The 20,688-nt window shown below is 46.4% G+C and overlaps 1 protein-coding gene across 1 annotated transcript in view; it reads left to right on the top strand.

Annotated features, from left to right (window-relative positions):
- LOC123029972 (venom factor-like) overlaps positions 1-20,688 on the top strand; it is an 89,459-nt gene that overhangs the window by 65,936 nt on the left and 2,835 nt on the right. Inside the window, exons 30-40 of the mRNA XM_044443439.1 lie at positions 2,344-2,505; positions 5,215-5,274; positions 5,695-5,785; positions 6,718-6,769; positions 9,572-9,659; positions 11,011-11,100; positions 15,582-15,687; positions 17,106-17,195; positions 17,500-17,586; positions 18,753-18,836; positions 19,842-19,977. Coding sequence (XP_044299374.1) covers positions 2,344-2,505; positions 5,215-5,274; positions 5,695-5,785; positions 6,718-6,769; positions 9,572-9,659; positions 11,011-11,100; positions 15,582-15,687; positions 17,106-17,195; positions 17,500-17,586; positions 18,753-18,836; positions 19,842-19,977 — 1,046 coding nt within the window. The remainder of the gene's footprint in view (positions 1-2,343; positions 2,506-5,214; positions 5,275-5,694; positions 5,786-6,717; positions 6,770-9,571; positions 9,660-11,010; positions 11,101-15,581; positions 15,688-17,105; positions 17,196-17,499; positions 17,587-18,752; positions 18,837-19,841; positions 19,978-20,688) is intronic.

The raw sequence follows: 20,688 nt of genomic DNA on the forward strand, positions 1-20,688 counted from the left end.
GAACTTTGTAAAAGTCTACAACATAAGAAATCAATATACTCTATGAATCTGAAGATAATCCCTGTTCCTTCTCTTACATTTCTAAAACATTCCAACTTCACAAAACAATGCATATACAAACAGTTCCAGCATTGTACGTATGATCAAAATAACCAGTACTGTAAATATGATGCTTATAAAAACCAATTGGTACTCTATAAAAGCACTTGGTTGATTCCATGCAGCCCAATAATTCACTATAAATTATGAAGAACATGATTTTCCAGCTCTTTAACTTTACACTGCTAAATAAGAACAGATCTCTGCAAAGCAGATAGCGTAGTTTAATAAATCCCAGATTTAGCTTTGTTGGCCTGTACTGAGTAACTAGTTCCTTTATAAGGGAGGGGGTTGTAGGATTGGCACATACATTTTACATTCTCCCCCAAGGAAGCAGGGGTATTTTAAAAGTTGCCTTGTAGCCTGGGGACTCTCCTCTGGGAGATCTAGGGGAAAATGTCCTGAGGCTGCTTTTAAAAGAGTGCCTGAGGCTGTGGCCCATGCACTTGGCATCTCATTGGCCTCCTCTTCATGACAGACTCCCTTGCTTGGGTGGAGGACCTCCTGAACAATAAAGATCCAGCTGGGGCCACTCCTGAGTGAGTCCTAAATGAAATGGTATAAGCCACACACCTTCAGAGCCACCATCTTTTATTCCTAAACTTAATTCCACCCTTCACTGCTCTCAGAATCTTTTTCTTCCTGTGCTTTCCCCCTAACCTGGCCACCCCTCTGAGGTGGTTTGGCAGAGGATAGATGTGTAGAGAGCCATTTGTGCAGTCTGTTGGACAGCAAAAACGTGGGGAGGAAATCCAGATTCCCTGTTTGCCTCGTGTCATCCAAAAGCCACAGGGAAGAAAGTTCCTAACTCCAGCTGGCATATGGATTGAGGCATGGGTCCTCAAACTACGTCCAGCCTTCCCTGGAGGGCTTGATCTATTTTTTTCCCTCTTGTGTATTATTTCATCATCTGCATGCCCCTCTTTTTTTCTCCTCTTGGTTTTCCTCCTGTACTTTACTGTGCCTCTTTTGGCTAAACTGCATGATGCTTGGTAATGAACAGAGTGGAGAGGAGGAGCTAGGATGGAGGGACTAGGCAAAAAGCTTGATTGCGTGATCCTTCCCTCATGCTGGGCAGTGGGGGACTAGCCCATGTAGACACCTCCATTCTTTGAACAGGAAGGAACTCTCACAGTGAGTATCCAGTGTTCTGTTTTCGGCAGGACTCAATTTCCTGAGACAGTCCTGCAAGAGTGACTCTCATGCTGTTTTGAGCCTCTCATTAAATGTCCTTCTAAGGCTGGAGGTTGGAGCAAGCAGGTAGTAATAACTGCAATGGAGGGGATAGTCTTAGGACCCAGTAAGTTCTTAGAGTCTACATCCATGAATAATCTATGTACAAGGTAAAAGAGGCCTTATTTTGACTTTTTTACTTTCCCACACCATCCCCATAGCATTCAGATGTCCTTAGCAGCCACTTACTCTTCCTCTCCAAATCAAACATTTCAATACATGGTTGTGGGCTGTGTGCAGAGTGCTTCAGTGTAAATGAACAGAACCAAATTTGCTCAAGTTGTTGCTTCAGTAAGTGAAGAAATAAAACAGGAAAGAAATGGAGGTAGGAACATACTCTTCTGCCCTAGGTTCACTCAGTACCATCATGAGTCCTGGGTTGGGTACAGAATCATTGTGATTTCAACTGGCCACTTTCTCCCCTGAATTCCAGAGGCTGCAGAGGAGATGGTTGGAGAACAGCCATCATGTGGGCAGGGTTGGAATTGTGAATTTCAGCAGCCCAAGAGAAAGACTGAGCTGTAAGCCAGGAAGCACCATTCACATTTCAGTGTGAAGTTACCAAATTTACAGTTCACAGACCAGAATGTTTGTGTTAGATGCCAACATCTGTACTTTTGCAAAGCTTTCATGCACCTCACAAATGAAAAGGATTGCATACAAAAATGCATACATTTGAAAAGATACATACAAAATGTGCATATTTTCAAGAACATGCATGAAAATATACACACCTTTCCTCAAGCAACTCAGTGACTAATATTTTGTAATCCAATATGGAAATAGGATGGAAATGGGGTGACAGTTGATAGATAAACCCACCCTCCACTCTTGCTTCTGCCATGAACGCACTAGGTTGCCTTAAGCAAGCTATGCTGTCTATTCCTCTGCCCTCAACCCCTTTCCAGTATGGATTAAACAATTCTGACCTGGAAAAATTATGAAGATAATTATTCAGATATCAGAAAGATGTCTCTTGCCTTTTGTTAAACTGCTTTTTTCCCTCCCCAGGCAACAATTATGGTGTTCCAGGCACTAGCTCAGTACCAGGTGGCCATGACAAAGAACAGGAAGAATGACTTCTTGGCTATTTCCCTTAAACTGCCAAATCGCAATACTTGGATTCAGTGGCGAATCAACTATGAGAATGCTATCATGACCCGGACTGAACAGGTAACTGCAGCTGGGACTACTGAGTGGCTCTGGAAAAAATTCTCCTCGCTGTACCATATTTTGGGCTTCTCAGACAGAAGTAAGGGTAGCTCAGCATCCCATGATACGAGAGTGTGTTTCCTGCTTCCAGAATGTCCCAGGCCCTCAAACACAGCCACAGAAACAGGAGCTTCTAGAGGAGAGAGTGGGGTGTAGGGCACACGTCCAGGGACATGGATCCCCACATGAAGCTGCCCCAGCCTGAGTCAGAACAGAGCTCCACCTTGCCCAGTGTTGTTTGCCTCGGCTGGCATGGGTTCTCCAGGGCCTCAGGGGGGCCTTCCACATGCAACGTGTGTGCTCTTGCAGGAGCCTACTCCCCTCCCACAATGCCACACATACTTCCCTAACAAGATATTCTTCTAATACCTGACTTTATATTATTTGCGTCTTTGTACTTCAGATTTTTCTAAGGACAACTTTTTGGGTTGTTGAAGCTTTCTGGATACTTCACAAAAATTAAAACCGCAAAATACAAGCAGAAGGGACAATAGTATAAAATAAAAGTAGAAAACAAAATAGAAGCTAGGAGCAATGCAAAAGTATACATTAAAGGTGCAACCCGCTGCCTCCCGACAGAGTCTGAGAGGCCATATGGTTCTTTGGAGTCTCAGCTCCGAGATCCTGTGATCTCAGAGCTGGAGTTCAAAGGCTGAAACGTCTCCCCTCTCCCTTGCTGCCAGTTGCTCCCAGGTTACAACTGGGCCTTGAAGTGAGGAAAGAGGCAGGCCAGAGGCGGGTAGTAGGCTGTGGCTGTGGACTTAGCAGACTTAGACTCCTGTGGGCTCCCCAGCCCACTGGCCTCCCCTTCCCTGGTGCTAAATCTAGATGGCCAAGAACAGACATCTAGAGAAAATGGAGGGTATTAGAAGTACATTTCTCTCCTGCCACTGGATGTTTGGAAGCCTCTGAGTCGGGCAGTAGGGATTGTCCCCTAACAGATTTATAGCAACAGAAACTGAAAGCCTAAAATACCTGGGAACATAGAGCTTACCCTGACACTTGAAAGAGCATAACCTATGTGCCAGGCAAGCTTCTCTGGAAGCTCATGCCACAACAGAAAAGGCGTTTTCCTAATAGCAATCCGCCTCACTTCCTCCCAGAGAAGAACCACTAAGCATCGCCTTTGGGTCCAGGCAGGTAGGAGTGTCGTGCTCCTAGGCCAGCAAGTGTCCAGGTTGAGGCTGAGATATTTTCAGGAATGACACAGAAAGAAATCAGGTCAGGGCAGAGTTCAGTCTACAAGATCTGTTGTACCAAGGGATTCCAGAAGAGAGTTTTAAATGTGTAGTCAAAGGTCTAGGAATCAGATAGGTCCCATAAAGTAAGGCAAAGCCCAGAACTGGCTTCATCTGGGCTAATATATAACTGGCTAATATGTAGGGGCAATATAATAGCACAGATGGCTGAGTCAGCTTGCTGCTTTCAAGAGGAAGCCCCACAGTGTGCCTTCCATTTGAATACCTGCTGCTTGCAGATAATCCTATTCTGTCCAGGAGGCTCTTATTCCTGCATTTGGAGAAGTTCAGGAATGGCCCTGGAAGCACCAGGTTGTTCTTGCAAATAATGAGCCTTCTTGTGTTCAATCCCAGGGCAGTACAACTTTTTGTACCTCGAGGGCTGCATAAGGACTTCGACACAGAACCCGGGGGCCACACAGTGAATTACATTTCCATGTAGTAAATTAAAGTATTCACAATATATTAATTCAATGTAATATACACAATTAATATATTTACTTAATCATTAAAAGAGGGAGAAAACCGATATGAGGTTTCAGGCTTGGCTTGAGAACTGCAGAGATCACAGGCAGCTCCACCTCCAACCACAGCCCAAGCACGACGACAGCTCCTCTGGGGTGGCCAGTCCCTTCCTTCCCTGTTTCTCTGAGCCCAAACCTCCCATGTGACCTCCCGGCCCCTCCTTCCTCCTTGGAATTGGCATGCTGAGCCTCTTGTACTTGAGCTGAGAATCATTCCCCAGCACGCCGTGCCCCAGTCCTGCCAATGAGCGCAAAGCTGCTTGGCTCGTGGACACCTTTGCACTCATCAGCTGCAGCAGCGTGGGGCGTGCTGCAGAGAGTCTGTCGCACTGGCAGCCCCATGCTCCTCGTCAGCAGGAGTGGGCAGGCCACACTGGTGCAGGCTCTCACAAGGCTGTCAGCCCAACCCACTCTCTTCCTGAGCCTCAGGAACAGAGCAGAATGGGCTGGCAGTGTCCTGAAAACTCACCACAGCCATGTCCATTGCAGACGGGGGCAGAGGGGCTCCAGGCAGCAAGAGAGGCACAGAACAGGGCCTTGGGGGCCACATGCAGCCTGCAGGCCATGTGTTGAACCACCCTGTTCAATCCTATCATAGCCAATAAAAGGAAGGGTTGGGGCAGCAGGCAGAGAAAGTGTTTGCCCTAGGCACAGGTGTGTAAGGGATTCAACATGGATGGGTTCAACATTGACATTTTTCAAACAGTCTTATGGTATTGTCTGAACTGAATGCTGTACCCTTAAGTTTGGCCTTTGGAAGTATGGAGCAGATTAATTTGAATAAATCTTAAAATAATAGTTTAAGTGATTTCAGTCTCAACACAAGAGATGGTTTTAATTATTGCATCTGCTACTTAAACAATAAGTAAATAACATCAGACTTTTGCATTTCTCTCTCACTTTTGCAGACAAAAGCCACAGATGGTTTCACTGTCTCTGTTACGGGAACTGGCAAAGGGACCCTATCAGTAAGTCTAGAAGGGGTGGAGCAAATCAAGTCTCACACACAAGCATGCTGTTCTCTGCAGCTGATGGAATGTGAACATGGCATTCCTCTGATGTCAGTCAGTGGAGGCAGGAGGCTCCAGTGTCAGTAGGGTGATGTATCCCCTCTGGGTCTCAACCTGAACTTTAAAGGAGTTGTCCATGCTGCTGCTCCTTAGGTGCATGGGCTAGGTTCAGCACCTTGGATAGACCCCTCAAATTGCATCCTGGAGTGGAGACACTGCTCCATTGGAGCAGACATTGGGACCACCAGCCTCCACTGGTGCCAACATTCTCATTCCAGGTAGTAACACAAAAGCTTGTTTTCCTACTTGTCCCATAATCGCTTAGTTAAGCTCTGCTGTGACTACCTTCTGCACTGTGTTGCATTCCTTCCTGTACAGGTCATGACAGTGTATTATGCCCCTTTGATAGAAGGGATGGCCCCTTGCAAGAAGTTTGATGTCACTGTCTCGGTGGAGGAGTCTTCTGTTGGTATGGCACTTGGATCACTGATTTTATGGGAGGGTGGAGGTTGTGATGACATATTAAGTCCAATGGTGTAAAGGACTCAGTTATACTCCATTTTGAGTAATCATCCTGGCCTATTATAGCTCAGTGTCAAGTTTAATCTATGCTTTGTATGCAGAAGGTTCCAACCTTCCAAGAAGGTTACCCCACTTGTATCTCCAAGGAGGGCTCTGGGAAAGGTTTCTCCTCAAGAAACCTTCAGAGAACTTCCATCAGAATAAACCACAGTTGGGTTGTGTGCAGGCAGCTAGAAGCAGAGGCAGCAAGTCAGGGTGGAGTCTGGAGTCCAGAGAAAACCAACAGGAGTGCAACCATTGTGTAATTAAAAAACACTGCAGCAGACACTGAGGCATGACAACACAGAGGACTAGCCAGGACAGAAGACAAGTTGCTAGTGGTACCTCTGTCCCAGCTTGAAATGCCTGCCGTTCTCTGTGCCACTTTGCATGGTTCTGGTAGCATGACATAATGCTCTGACTTGCTGGGCTCCTGGTGTGTGCTCTGAGAGAGCCTTCTAGCATCAGGGCTTGTACAACTATTTTGCCAGCATCTTGCTAAACCTGGGAGTGGTGCTGAGGAATCCACAGTGCTCCTGATCTGAAAGGGAATTCACTAGGAATGACCTTGTTCTGTAGGTGTTCCTGCATATGCTCTACAGAACATCTGAAATCTTGGTTTGTGTGGCATGAAGTTCGGTGGGCATCCACCAGGAACAGGGTCTGGATTGACCAATGAGCTGCTGCACTGGTTCTATTCAGACATGCAGGACAATTTTCAGACAGGATGTCTCTGCAGTGCTGGAGGATGTCTGTGTAATGCTGTCATGCTTGTACTATAGGGCTCTTCAAGAGTCCATCTTGTCCCCATGAGTCAACTATTTCCATCTTTCATTCCAGCCCAAAAGCCAGAGGGAGCCCTGGCTTCCCTGGACATCCAGATCTGCATGAGGTGAGTCAGGCTCAATCTCACAGATTTGCTTTCTTACCCTCAGGGTTGAGCTATCATACCTTAGCTGAGGCTGGAGACAGCAGTGGGTATGAGGAGTGGCAGAAAGCATGCTAGGGAAGGTAGCTGCTCTCCGAGGAGATGGGAGCACCCTCTCCTCCTTCCCACAATGGCTGAGACTGATCTGACCGGGGCAGCTCAGGACTTCATGGCCTCCATGGCGGCCATGGGGCTGTCTCAACATGTCTCTGGCCCGACCCATGAACATGGACACACTCTGGACCTGGTTTTCTCAACGGGGCAGGAAGAGGGTGACCTGAGGGTGAGGAATTTATGTCTGACTCCCCTGTCATGGTCAGATCACTTCCTCGTGAGGTTTGTGCTTGAGAGCGGCCTCTCCCTCTGTAAGGGTGCAGACCCGATTGTGTGGGTCCGCCCCTGGAGCCGGATAGATCCGGACGGATTCCTGAAGGCCCTGGAGGAGTTTCCGGGAGACAAGACTGGTGCTCCTATCAAGGCTCTGGTCGAACTATGGAATGGGGAGATGACTAGGGCTGTTGACACGATCGCTCCTAAGTGTCCTCTCCCGCCAGGCAGAGCCCACTCTTCCCCTTGGTATACATCTGAATTGCGGGCAATGAAGCAGGCCGGGAGACGTCTAGAGCGTAGATCCATCAGCTGTGGATCCATGTGCTATGATCCATCAGCTGTGCCCCTACCTGGAGAACAACTGCCTGGCGACAGTGACACACGCGTTGGTGACTTCCCAACTTGACTACTGTAACGCGTTCTATGTGGGGCTGCTCTTGAAGGCGGTCCGGATACTTCAATTGGTTCAAAATAGAGCTGCCAGGCTGCTGACGGGGACTGGGAGTTATGTTCACATGACTCCAGTTCTCTGTCAGCTTCACTGGCTTCCCATTGAAGTCCGGGCCCAATTCAAGGTGTTGGTGATGACCTATAAAGCCCTTAACGGCTTGGGTCCTGGTTACCTGAAGGAGCGCTTGCGTCCATATATGCCCGCCCGCCTGCCCCTTGAGATCAGCGGGAGAGGCCCTTCTCCGGGAACCCTCCGTGAAGGAAATTAGGAGGGTGAGTACTCGGAGGAGGGCTTTCTCTGCGGTGGTGCCCAATCTATGGAATGCGCTCCCCAGAGAGGTCTGCCTGGTGCCGTCGTTATTTGTTTTTCGGCGCCAGGTGAAGTCCTTTTATTCAAACGTTATTTTAATTGTTAATATTATTTATTTATTTTATTCTTTGGCCAGGGCAACTTAAATTTTACTGTTATACTGCTAAATTATATTGTTTTATATTATGTTATTTATTTATTATTGTGAGCCGCCCTGAGGCTTTGGCAAATGAGGCGGCATAGAAGTCCTCTAAATAGATAGATAGATAAATAGATAGATAGATAGATAGATAGATAGATAGATAGATAGAAAAAAAGAAAGAAAGAAAGAAAGAAAGAAAGAAAGAAAGAAAGAAAGAAAGAAAGAGGGTAGGACGTGCAAAGCGTCTGAGTCCCCTTTGCCCCTCCATCGAAGAAGCACCCTGCCTCTTTCCCCTCCAAAGCAGGTGCAGCACAGCTGACTCAGGACTTCTCTCTGCAAGGAGTTTAACTCGCTGCTGCATGCAGGCTGTGTCTTCTGTTTTCATTATAAAGAAAAACTGTACCTTTTGCACCTGACTTTTTTTGGGGATTCTATATCTTGCTCTTTCTGTATGTTCTGTATAGAACTAACCACAAGGCGGTGCTCTAGTATAACTGAAGTATAGTGGATTTTTTTTAAAGGTAATAATACCAGCTTTTCCTTGCTCTAAAAAACCCAGGAAAAAAGCTGGAAAACTCAGGTCAGACATTGGAGGCCCTTGACATCTTGAAAAGGCCCCACATAAGTGGGGGATCAAGAGTGCATAATGCATGCCTCGCATAGAGAAGCCCTTAGTCTTCATTGCTCCCTCTTGGAGGAGCGATGGGGGTTAGTCCAACCGTGCAGAAGAATCAACTCGAGCTTGGGCAAGGGAGCAAATGTCACCAGCTAGGTGTGGCCACACCTGTTGTTGCTTTGTGTCATTGTGTTGTCTCCAGCTTATGGCAACCCCATGAAAGAAAGCCCTGCAAAACGCCTTGTCTGTGACAGTCTCACTCAGCTCTTTGTGGTCACTCCTACCTGACATCATATGGCCTGTGGAAAGCTTGTGCGGGGATCCTCTTGCCACCCAAAGTAGTTCTGCAGCTGCCATGCATTGCCAGCATGTTGGAGTCAAGGACTTCTTTGTTGCACTGGTTTGCAAAAGGTGCAACTTCTTTGAGGGAATATGAGACCCATTTCCTATCTGAGCGCCATGTCTATTCCAGGAGATTCATTTGACATGCTCACATTTCCTTCATAGAAACTGTTTGCACCCAGGCAATCTTCCCAGGAGTGTCTACAAGTAAAATAATGCACCTAAGCTGCACCTGCCCAGCTTCTGACTTCCATGGGGTTATGAAAGACACAGGTCAAATGCTCGCAATGGAAAGCCATCCTACTCTTTTGACCTCATCAGATGAAGATTCTGTCACCCTTATTCAGTTGTTCTCCAGCAAACATACATATAAGCCATGGGGGCACAAGGATTATCATCCTGACCCAACAGCTGCATCAGTGATCCAGCATCAGCAGCTGTGATGTTGAGAAGGGTTACTCATTTGCCCCCTTTAATTTATGTTTCGCTGCACAATGCAAATACATTCATCTGACTTTTGAGAGCTTCTGTGTAGTCCTTCTTTTCTGGCCGATAACCATCTCTCTTGCCTGGCAGATTCCTGGGTGAAACTGATGCCACCATGACCATTGTCGATGTCTCCATGCTGACAGGATTCTCCCCAGATGTGGATGACTTACAAAAGGTGTGGCATGTCCAACCAGATCTACTTCTGCTTAGGATTAGTGGGTATACAGGTTTGCTACTGATTGCTCGCGGCAAAGGATTTGTACCAGTCCCTGCTATTGCTGAAGGGGAAAACAGTGTCGAGAGGAACAGGTGATTAAGGTGGTGATCTTTCCAAGCCAAATGACGAGAGGGGCTGAAGAGTAGGAGTGTCAGATCTGTGGCTCTCCAGGTATTGACTGACTACAGCTGCCATTATCCCAGTCAGCATAGCCAGTGGTAAGAGATTATGGGATTCATAGTCCAACTTCCAACAACATCTGGAGAGCCACAGGCCCTCTGCCCTTGCCTTAGACTGTGTCCAGACTAGCACATTTGGTGTTTTGTGACTTCGCATTTGTGCTTCAGGGCCCAATTTTCACATCTTTTTTCATCTTCCCATAATTAGTTTTTTTTTTCTATTCAAGCTTGTTAAGCAGCTGTTAATTCACTATCTCTCCATTTGGTTTCATCAGAGAATTCTATATTCTACTGAGCATGACTACTGAGCATAGTGTTTTCCTAGTATATTACCTCTAGGTGGCAGTGTATTACTATGGAGTAGTGTGCATGCACCAGAGGCAATCATGGCTGTTTCGTATTCACAATTAAATACCTGCTCTAAAGAATCCTCACTGAACATGTTGGTAAGACACAGAAACAAAACTGGAGAGTCACAGCAGCGTCTAAGGAACCAATGAACAACCATTAATAGAGAATGACATGTGCAGGATAAATGTTTTATGTACAAAACCCCTTAGAGTATAAAGCTGTCCACAGTTTCCTGAGAATTAGTGCCACTGAATTGACTGGGACTTACCTCTAAGTAGACACATATAAGATGTTATTGGTTTTGTTTTCTAATATAAAAATTTGCCCATCAACCATCTGTTTTGTATTGTTGTCCATATTTTATTGACATTGTATTTTAATATGTTGTAGTTGTTTTTTATTGTGTTTTACCGTGAGCTGCCCAGAGGTGCCATGGCACAATTGGGCAGCAAACAAATGTTTAAAATAAATAAATAAATTGCATCCTTAATACTTACAGTCAACCCGGTACAGCATGTGCCAGGGACTGTGCTCACGAAAGGGGCACAGTCAATTAGCTTGGCTCAGCAGCTTGAAACAGTTAACCTCACTCCTTCCTAAAGGAATGAATGGAGGACATTAGCATCATGAATGGGAGTGTGGCTGGAATGGTGTAAATTTGCCAGATAGAGAAAAAGATTCCGAAGATGAAAGGATAGATGAGGAATCAGAGATGGATAGGAAAAGAGATGAGTCTTCACCCTGTGGAATTCTAACTTGTGGTCTTTCTTTGAGGCCAGCTAACGAACTATGTTGACAAATACATATCCAAGTATGAAATGGATGAAGTCCTCTCTGATAAGGGTTCCCTCATCCTCTACCTGGACAAGGTATCACTTCTGTTTTTGCTTATCCTGTCTGTTCACCTATTAAAAAACTGTCAATATCTAATATCGGGGGGGGGGGGGGGGTTCAGCCCCCCCCCCCCAGAAACTTGTCCGCACTGGACAAGGGTGGGGAGGGGATCAGGGCTCTGGGACCAGGGTGCTAGAGGTACTGCAGGGACTGACAGGACTCCTACGAAGATGGGGGCAGTATCAGGGAAGATGGGAGGAAGGAGGAGGCCGAGGACTCCAAAGAAAGGAAGCTGTGGGAAGGAGTTGAGGTCCATGTACACCAATGCTAGGAGCATGGGTAATAAGCAGGAAGAGCTTGACACTCTCCTGAGAGTAGGAGGGTATGACCTGGTGGGGATCACAGAAACTTGGTGAGATGAAAGGCAAGACTGGAATGTAAACATAGAGGGGTATTACATGTTTAGAAAGAAGGGTGGGGAAGGGAAAAGGAAGGGAAAGGCCAGGAAGGGAAAGAAGGGTGGGGGCATAGCTTTATATGTCAGGGAAGGGATAGGATGCAGTGAGATAGAATGCAGCGCAGATGGGGATTCGGTAGAGGCAGTCTGGGGGAAACTAAGGGGTTTTGACAGGGAAATAGAGGGAGGGTTGTTCATGAAGAGGGTCTGAGAGGCAACAAGGAATTTTATCTGGCCAGGGCGGCTTATTTTATAATGTGAGTTTTAATTAAGATTATTTTATATGGATTTTAACTTGTTTTATCTATGTTGTAAGCCGCCCCGAGGCTTCGGCGAATGGGGCGGCATAAAAATGTTTTAATAAATAAATAAATAAAATAAAACAAGGGGGTGGGGGCATCCTTGACTTGGTCTTGACTAACAGGAAGGAACTGATAGATGAAGTACAGATTAGGGGAGCTCTGGATGCGAGTGATCACTCCATCCTTTGCTTTGAGATCAGGGGACTGGGGACGTGCAGCAGGTCGAGCACTAGAAGCTGGGACTTCAAGAGGGCCAACTGAAGGCAAGTCTGGGGAAAGTCTCCTGGGATAGGTTACTGGAAGGCAAGTGAGTTGAGGAGGGGTGGATGGCACTCAAAAGGGAGGTTCTGGAGGCGCAAGCCTTGACGATACCTCTAGTTAGTGAGGTGGGGAGGTGGAGGAGAGTGCCGCCATGGATGCGAAAGGAGGTGGTTAGAGGGATTAGATGCAAGAGGAACCTCCATAGGAAACGGGTACTGTGGCAAATAGAGAAAAGGGTATACCAGGGGGGAGGAGGCCCATTGCAAATGGATTCTTCCCAAGGCTAAGGCTGATTACAAACTGAGACTTGCCAAGAATATCAAGAGCAACAAAAGGGGCTTCTTTCAGCATATAAATAGGAAGAGGAAGGGGAGACAAATAGTGGGACCACTAAATAAGGAGGGAGGAGATCCAGTGACTGATAAGAGGGAACAGGCACAGATGCTAAATGACCATTTTGCCTCTGAGTTCTCCCCAAAGCAGGGCAGGGGAGATCCGCATGGGAGACTGGATGAGGCCGGGGACTTAGGAGCAGAGATTAGAACCACCCCCTAGAAGTCGAGGGGCTCCTCAGGGCACTGGACATTACAAAGGCGCTGGGCCCTGACGGGGTATACCCAAGACGACTTTGAGAGTTGGCAGGGGTTCTCTCATGCCTGCTGGCCTCCATTTGTGAGGCCTCATGGAGCAGGGGGGAAGTTCCAGAGGACTGGAGGGTGGCATCAGTGGTCCTAATTTTCAAAAAGGGTAGTAGAAGGGACATGGGGAATTACAGACCAGTTAGCCTTACATCCATTGTCGGAAAAACAATGGAAAGGATCATAATAGCAAGAGATCTAGTGATGCCGGATAGGAAAGGGAGGCTAGTGGCCACACAACACAGCTTCCACAATGACAGGTCCTTCCAGACAAATCTTGTGGAAATCTATGGCAAGGTTTCCAGGTGGCTAAATGGAGGGGATGCAGTGGATGTGGTTTGCATGGATTTCAGCAAGGCCTTTGACAAAGTGCCCCATGATATCCTGGTGGAGAAACTGAGGAGTTTTGGGATAGACCAATACACTGTCCAATGGATTAGGGCAGGGTTCCTAAAACTTTTTAAACACTGTTTACTGTTCACTGTCCCTCAGACTGTCCCTCAGACTGTTGGGGGACTGGACTATAGTCTGAAAAATTAAAATTAAAATAAATTAAAAATTAATTAAAATTTTAAAAATTAATTAGAAATTTAAAATGTTTGCTCTGCTCACTTGGGCTGCAGCAGAAGCCTAAGATGATGCCACACCACACGTTTAAAGGGAGAACATGACACGAGGGGGTGCCATGAGGGCGCGCTCACCTTGGTTGAGGCCTTCCTGGTTCCTCACTGCTGCCCTGCTTCCAAGCTAGAGGAAGGTCCCCTCTCAGGCACTCCCCCAGCCCTGGGAGGGGGAGCGGGAGGCTGGAGAGGAGAGCACAGGGTGGCTCCCCCAGCTGGGAGAGGGCCACAAGGAGGAACATAAGGGCTGCTTTTGGCACAGGGCAGTGGCTGGGCATACAGGATGCCTCCTGCTTCTCCCCGCTCTTGGCGAGGTGGCAGCAGCTCACATAATTAAAAAAAGATTTATCTTACCTTCAATTCTTTTTTAGTGTCTTCGTCTCTCTCTCCCTTCTGCCCTGTTTCCCACTCCGTATTCCCACTCTGTATATGCATGTAATTGAGAGGTGCGGGGAGAGCTGGCGGATGCACAGTTGAGCTTTAAGAATTAGGTGCATGTGCCAGCTCTCTGCTCAGTTTCAAAGAACTCCTGCACCAGCTCAGAACTTTTGGACTCACTTGAAGATTGTTTTCTCCAAGTGACTCCAAAAGTTCTGCGGCAGGCCAGATAAATGAGCATGGCGGGCTGTATCCAGCCTGCGGGCCGTAGTTTGAGGACCCCTGGATTAGGGCATGGTTGACTGACTGAAAGCAGAGGGTAACCATGAGTGGGGAATCATCAGGATAGCCGCCAGTGACAAGCAGGGTTCCCCTGGGCTCTGTGCTGGGGCTGATCCTGTTTAATCTTTTCATCAATGACATGGAAGAAGGGGTGAACAGTCTGCTGATCAAATTCGCAGACAATACTAAAACCAGGGCAGTGGCCACAACTGAGCAGCAGGTACTCCAGATCCAAAAGGATCTGGACAGACTGTGGAAGTGGGCAGGAGACAACAGGATGATGTTCAATGTGGATAAGTGCAAGGTCTTGCACTTGGGGCATAGGAAAGGGTGTCATAAGAACAGGTTAGGGGACAAGTGGCTGGAGAGCAGCACTTGTGGAAGGGACCTCAGGGTGCTGGTGACTGCAGGCTAAACATGAGTAAGCAGTGTGATGCGGTGGTCAAGAGGGCGAACGCCACCCTTGGTTGCACAGCCAGAAGCGTGGCTTCTAGATCAAGAGAGGTATTACTACCACTCTATACAACTCTGGTGCGCCCGTAAGTGGAGTATTGTGTTCAGTTTTGGGCCCCTCATTACAGGACGGACATAGCCAGGTTAGAGTCAGTGCAGCATAGAGCCACAAGGTTGGTGGCCGGTTTGCAGGGGAAGCCGTATGAGGCGAGACTGAGGGAACTGGGTCTTTTTGGCCTGGAGAAGAGGAGACTCAGAGGGGATCTGTTGATGACATACAGGCATATAAGGGGGTGTCACACAGAGGTGGGTAAAGATCTGTTCTCCCCTGCAGAGGAGGGCAGGACACACTCCAGTGGAGCAAAGCTCAGGGAACCAAGGTCCAATTTAGATGCCAGGAAGTACTTTAGTTAGGACCCCGAGGGTATGGAATGGGCTTCCATGGGAGGTGGTTGAGGCCCCATTGGTGAGTGTGTTCAAGGATAGGCTAGACATGCACATGGTGGGCTAGAGCCTAGGGTCAGACTAGATGGCCCGGGAGACCCCTTCTGACTCACTCTGTTTCTATGTTTCTAATACAAACTAACATATAAGCATTATGTATTAGGGCAACTGGAGTATGTGAGCTGGTTGTGGCTATTGAATAATACTTTAGGAAAACAAGAAAGCATTTTCTGATTGGTTATAGAAGAAGAAATAGATTTAAATTATAGGAAAACTGGTTTAAATTAAACATTTGGAACTTACTAACTGTATGAAAAGAATTAGCTGTGTAGGAAAGTATCACTGGCCTCTCTTTCCTGGAAAACTGTTAAGGATATCATTTCCCTTTAGTTTTCATTGTTCAGTCTTTAACTCACAGGTGGGAAATGCATGTTAAGACTCTAAAGGATAACTTGAGTAAACAAGTCTTTTGAAGCTTGATTTGAGATGCTTTTATTGTGAAAACGTTGGGATCTATCAGCTCACTGAGGACGAGATTCTGGTTCTGGAGCTCAGGCAGAGGAAACAAAAGAAACCATCTACTGGGGTAGATGGTAGATCCAGGAGCCCCAAAGAGAGGGAATAAGCAGAAACTGCTCCACCACTCACCATTTTTCCCCTCTGAATCTTTACATTCTCCAGGTGTCCAACCAAGAGGATGAGTGCCTAAAATTCAGAGTTCACCAGTACTTTGAAGTAGGTCTGATCCAACCAGGAACAGTGACTGTGTATGAGTACTATTCATTGGGTGAGGACCTGGAATTTAAGGTTTGAATCTATTCCAAAACTGCTGTGTATCAATGTGGAATATGAGAATGGAATTCCAGCTGTGATGAACAGCTTGGTAGGAACAAAAAGTTGTTGTTGTTGTTACTACATTGCATTTATAGCCTGCCTTTCCCCCCACTCATACAAGGAACCCAAGGAACATAGTTTTCCTCTACTCCATTCCTATCATCATAACAATAGCCCTGCGAAGTAGGTTAGGTGGAGAGTCCATGACTGGCCCAAATTCACCCAGTGAATTCATGGCTGAGTGGGGCCGGAACCCATATCTCCCAAGTCCCCAGACACATAGAGATATGCCTACTCTCAACATCCATGCTCATTTTTTTGTAATTTCTGAGAACAAAACTGGATCTGACGCTAATTTTGTGGATGCAATTAAGATGCCACAAGGGAGCCTGAATAGCGTCAGGGCCATTGTGAAGGTGGTGGTGGCGGGGAGGGCAGCTTTTCCTCTCTTGGGCCTGGTTTGCATGATTACCACCACCCTAGTGGGTGCAGCTATCACATGCAGTGGCTCTCCGTGACCTGTTGTTCACCTAACCCCCCTCCCGCCCCCGCCGCACCTTGGCTGAAATTCCTCGTGAGACTATTTGTTATGGCCGAGCAGGATGTCAGCAGAGGCAGACGATCATTTCCTGCCTGCAGACCCGGTGAGGGTGGTTGTTGGGATGGAAACCGTGGCTGCTGCTGTTCTTGCATTTATGGCCTGCCTTTTTCCCCTCTTGTAAGGAACCCAAGGTGGCTTACATGGCTCCAAGGTTCCAGTGAAGGCTTCCTTTCAATGTAAATCGCAGCTTCAGAGAAATTACTTTTGTTGGGATCATAGCAGAGAAAGGGGTGGTGGGGAGACAGACTCTTGTCTGTACTACCTGGGCTTCTCTTTTAGATGGGATGTCAAATGCATTCACATGCGGAAGCCATGCCTTGTTGTTCTGAGCAAAGCATAGACCCTTCACCTCCCACATTCTGTAGGGGCAGAGAATGGTATCTGTGGTCAGTCACCTTGAACCAGGTGTGCCTGTCACAGGGTGGTTAAGGAATCACCGTGGCGTGTTCGTGTGGGTGCGTGTGCCTGTGTGCCAGCTTATTTGCACAGCTATCCTTGCTGGGTGTGGCTTCTCATGTCATCTGAACCTGCTGAGGTTGGCTTGTTAGGGTAGTTAGCAAACTGCCCGCACCCCCTGCCCCGTTGTCACCCCAACAAACCACCCTGGGCAGGGCCAGATGAGGCAATAAGGCCTAAGAGCAAGGGTTTGAATTGGTAACCAGCAGCCAGGGAACAATAATCCCATATGATTATTAAGCCTTTGTGGGGTCTGCTGCTGGTCTGTTGCTTTGCAACAATTATTCTTAACTTTCTCCTCCCATGCATTCCAGAAAACCGCTGCACAAAATTCTACCATCCCACCAGGGACGGAGCACTCCTGCGCACGCTGTGTCAGGAAGACACCTGCCGCTGCATGGAAGGTAAGCAGCCGGCACGGCAACATTCTCTCTCTTGCAGGTGTTGATTCCTGCAGCAGTCACCTGGGTTACCCTGTAGGGCACAGGCAGACTGAGGCGGCTGCTCGGGTAGTGGGCTTGAGGTGCCACGGAAAGGGAGATGGGCAGGTGCGAATCCTGCAGGACATGCTGCCGGCCTGTGTGAGCACCACTGAAATGAGCAGGAACCACACAAGGGCATCTCAGTCCCTCAGTGTGAGGAAACCCAGGGAAGGGAGGGGCAGGATCTCATAGAGGCTCACCAGCGCCTTAACTGTTGTGTTCCCAGAAAAATGTGGCTTGATGAAGACTTTCACATCCATACCTGACACTTCTGTGAGGATTGCAGCGGCCTGTCAGCCAGTGGTGGATTATGGTAAGACAGAACACAATAGACATGGAGTGACCCCTGACTAAGCACTTGAAAGAACACAGCTCTCTGTCCCTTTCAGCTGCCCCCTGCTGTCTTTCTTCCCTCAGATTAAAAAGCGCCCAGTTACACTTGGATGTATTTGCCCATGTTATTCACATGAGAAAAGTGACATAGCGCTCCCTGTGGCACCTTCACATAAAAGTGCCCCCTCCTGAAGAAGTTTTTCCTGGTGGCTGGTGGGTGGGGCAGAACTGCCCAACAGAGTTTAGTTATGTGTAATTTGTGAGCAGTGCAGAAAGGTTCTGAATCAGTAGCACCATTAAATGACTCTGTATTCTAGGCCTGTACAAATGGGAAGTGCAACTGAATGCTGCAGTAGATCATCATATCCTAGCAAAAGGGATTCTGTTCAGAATTTCAACCAACCTAGGAAAGGGCCATAGTTCAGTGGTAAAGCATGCTTCATGTGCTGAGGACCCCAAATTCAATCCCTGGCATCTCAAGGCAGGACTGAGAAAAAACAGTGCCTGAAATTCTATATAGTTGCTGCCATTCTGTGTAGACAACGTAGGACAATTATGTATCTTCTAGGCTTGCCTCTCTCCATTATATTCTATCACACCACCGTTTTTCATTTTCTCCACAAAATGGCATTTGTCCTCACCAGGTTGGATTTTGGTGGGGCTGCCCCCATAGTTTTTGTAATGATTGCTTGTACTTCTGCAAATGACATGGTTCTGTTAACACATACTTCTTTCTTATTTATTCATGGCCCTATTTTGACAGCAGAACTGTTAGCACTCATCACTTGAATTTGTTATTCAAATAATGCAAAAACACAAATTGCTTTGCTTCAAAAAGGGCAAAAATATAGAGAGAACTTGATTCTTTCAGCATTGAAAGAATACTGTGATTTCAGTGTTATTATGACCTATAAAAAGTAACCACAAGAGTTATCTTGGGAAGACTGCTTCTCCAAATTTCACATTGTAGGTATGTATTAAGGGGCAGGATCAATGTTTCCTGCTACCCGTAAAACCTCTGACTGCTAGTTGGGCCTGGTATATCTGTGCACTTTAAACCATGTGTGGAATTTTTGTCACTATAGGCATACCAGCCTCTGCAGGGCCAGTAGCTGACCACAATGGCTACTCTTTGTTTCATTCTAGTTTATAAAGTTCACCTGGATGCTATTGAGCAAAAAGGCATGTATAACTATTACTCCATGAAGATTGTGCAGGTAATCAAGGAAGGTAAGTAAACTTTCTTTACAATTCTCTGTACAAGATGGCTGATTTGGCATCCCAAGAGATATCTCATGCTGCAATATGTTATTTTGTTCAGGGAAAGGCTGTGTATATTCCACAGCTGCACCAATGCCCCAACTCAGCATGGCAAGAATCTTGGCTTCCTTTTTAAAAAAGGGGAAAAAGACTAAACTGCTAGTCTGAAAATATGTGAGCAGTTGGCTCAGGAAAATTTTAGAGACATAGGAAAAGGGTGGGAGAACATGGAAATCCACCTGGCAAGTCTTGCGTTGCAGTGAGTCAAGACATTGATACCTCTTTGAGTATAGGAAGAAGAGGTCAGGGAAAAGACAGATAAGGAAAAGAGAATAAAGGGCATTTATGATATGCATACACACATAGCATTGGGTCTTCTACAGTAGGGTTGAGTTAAAGTAGTCCCTGTCTGATTTTTCTAAAAAAGAAAAAAAATGTTGTTTCTGGCATGGAAATCTGGATGGAGTGCAGAGTTCCTGATATGAGACAAAGTAGTAAATAAGACAGAAACTGGTTTATATAATGTACCTGTTCATCTAGATGAAACTTTATTGCTTTCAATTCTAATTAAATATATAATTCAATATTACTTAATTGCTAAATGTTTTATTATTACATGGTTTAAATATTTTTAAAATAATTATTTATCAGTTCTAATAAAGGAATCATGTTTTGAACAATAAGAATAAACTCAGTCATGTCTTAGTAAATTTACTGTATCCTATCAATCGCATTCAAAACTTCAGCTTGCAAGAAATGGAATGATACCTTCCATTATTGCTCATCAGGTCCTGACCTTCCTCAGCATCAGTTTGTCGCAGTCAAACAGCCATCCTGGATTGCTCCCCATTCATATAATTGAGATCCGAGTTGAGAGCAATAACCTGTGTGTTTAACAAGTAATGCTTTTTCAACTTCCAGCAATTGCTCTTGCACTTTCTCCCTTCCCACACCTCCCCATTTATTGTGCTGCAGGAACAGACCAAGCCGTGGAGGGGAAGACCCGGCAGTTTATTAGCCCCTTACTCTGCCAGGAGACACTGAGCATGCAGGTGAACAGGGAATATTTGGTCTGGGGCCCCAGCAGCGACTTGTGGGATCTTCATCAGGAGTGAGTATGCAGTGGGAAAGCATTTCCTAATGAGAGACATGTAACCTAACAGCTGTGTGTTCAAGGGTCTAGGATCATGTGCAGCACCCCTTGTGCCAGCAAAACATTTTCCATATGTGGCTAAGACACTAGAAACTGCCCTTATAAATATTTCTCCCAAGGCAATTTGCAGTGCAAATTAAAACACAACAACAATAAAAGACAATAAATAAAATAAATGACACAATCAAATCTGATTTGAAAGCAAGAACCCTTGTTTTTTAAAACAGAAATTAAAACTTTATCTCCATTGTTTGAAACAGAACTTCCCTCCAGCACTTAAGACAAATACTTATTACAATGCCTGAGAGAATAACAATGTCTTGCTTTCAGCCAGCTATGATGAAAAGCTGTGCTTGTGGAGAAAACATTGATCTATGATTATGAAGGGTGTGTCTACATCTGGCATTGGCTTTGTATGAAATAATGGTGGGGTTTGTTGTTCTGCCTTTCTTCATCATGCAAGGAGCTCAAGGCAGTTTACATGATCCTCCTTATTCTCACACCAACCCTGTGAGATTGGTTATGCCAGGAGTTGAGGACTGACCCAAAGACTCCCAGTGAGCTTCACGGCCAAGTGGGGACTAATGCCCAGATCTCCCAAGTCCTAGTCGGACATTCTAAATACTACACCACACCGGACAGCCCGTTCTTCCCGGTCTTGCTCTTGTG

This window comes from Varanus komodoensis, unplaced genomic scaffold, assembly GCF_004798865.1.
Source record: "Varanus komodoensis strain SLA01 unplaced genomic scaffold, ASM479886v1 scaffold42, whole genome shotgun sequence".
Lineage (NCBI taxonomy): Eukaryota > Metazoa > Chordata > Lepidosauria > Squamata > Varanidae > Varanus > Varanus komodoensis.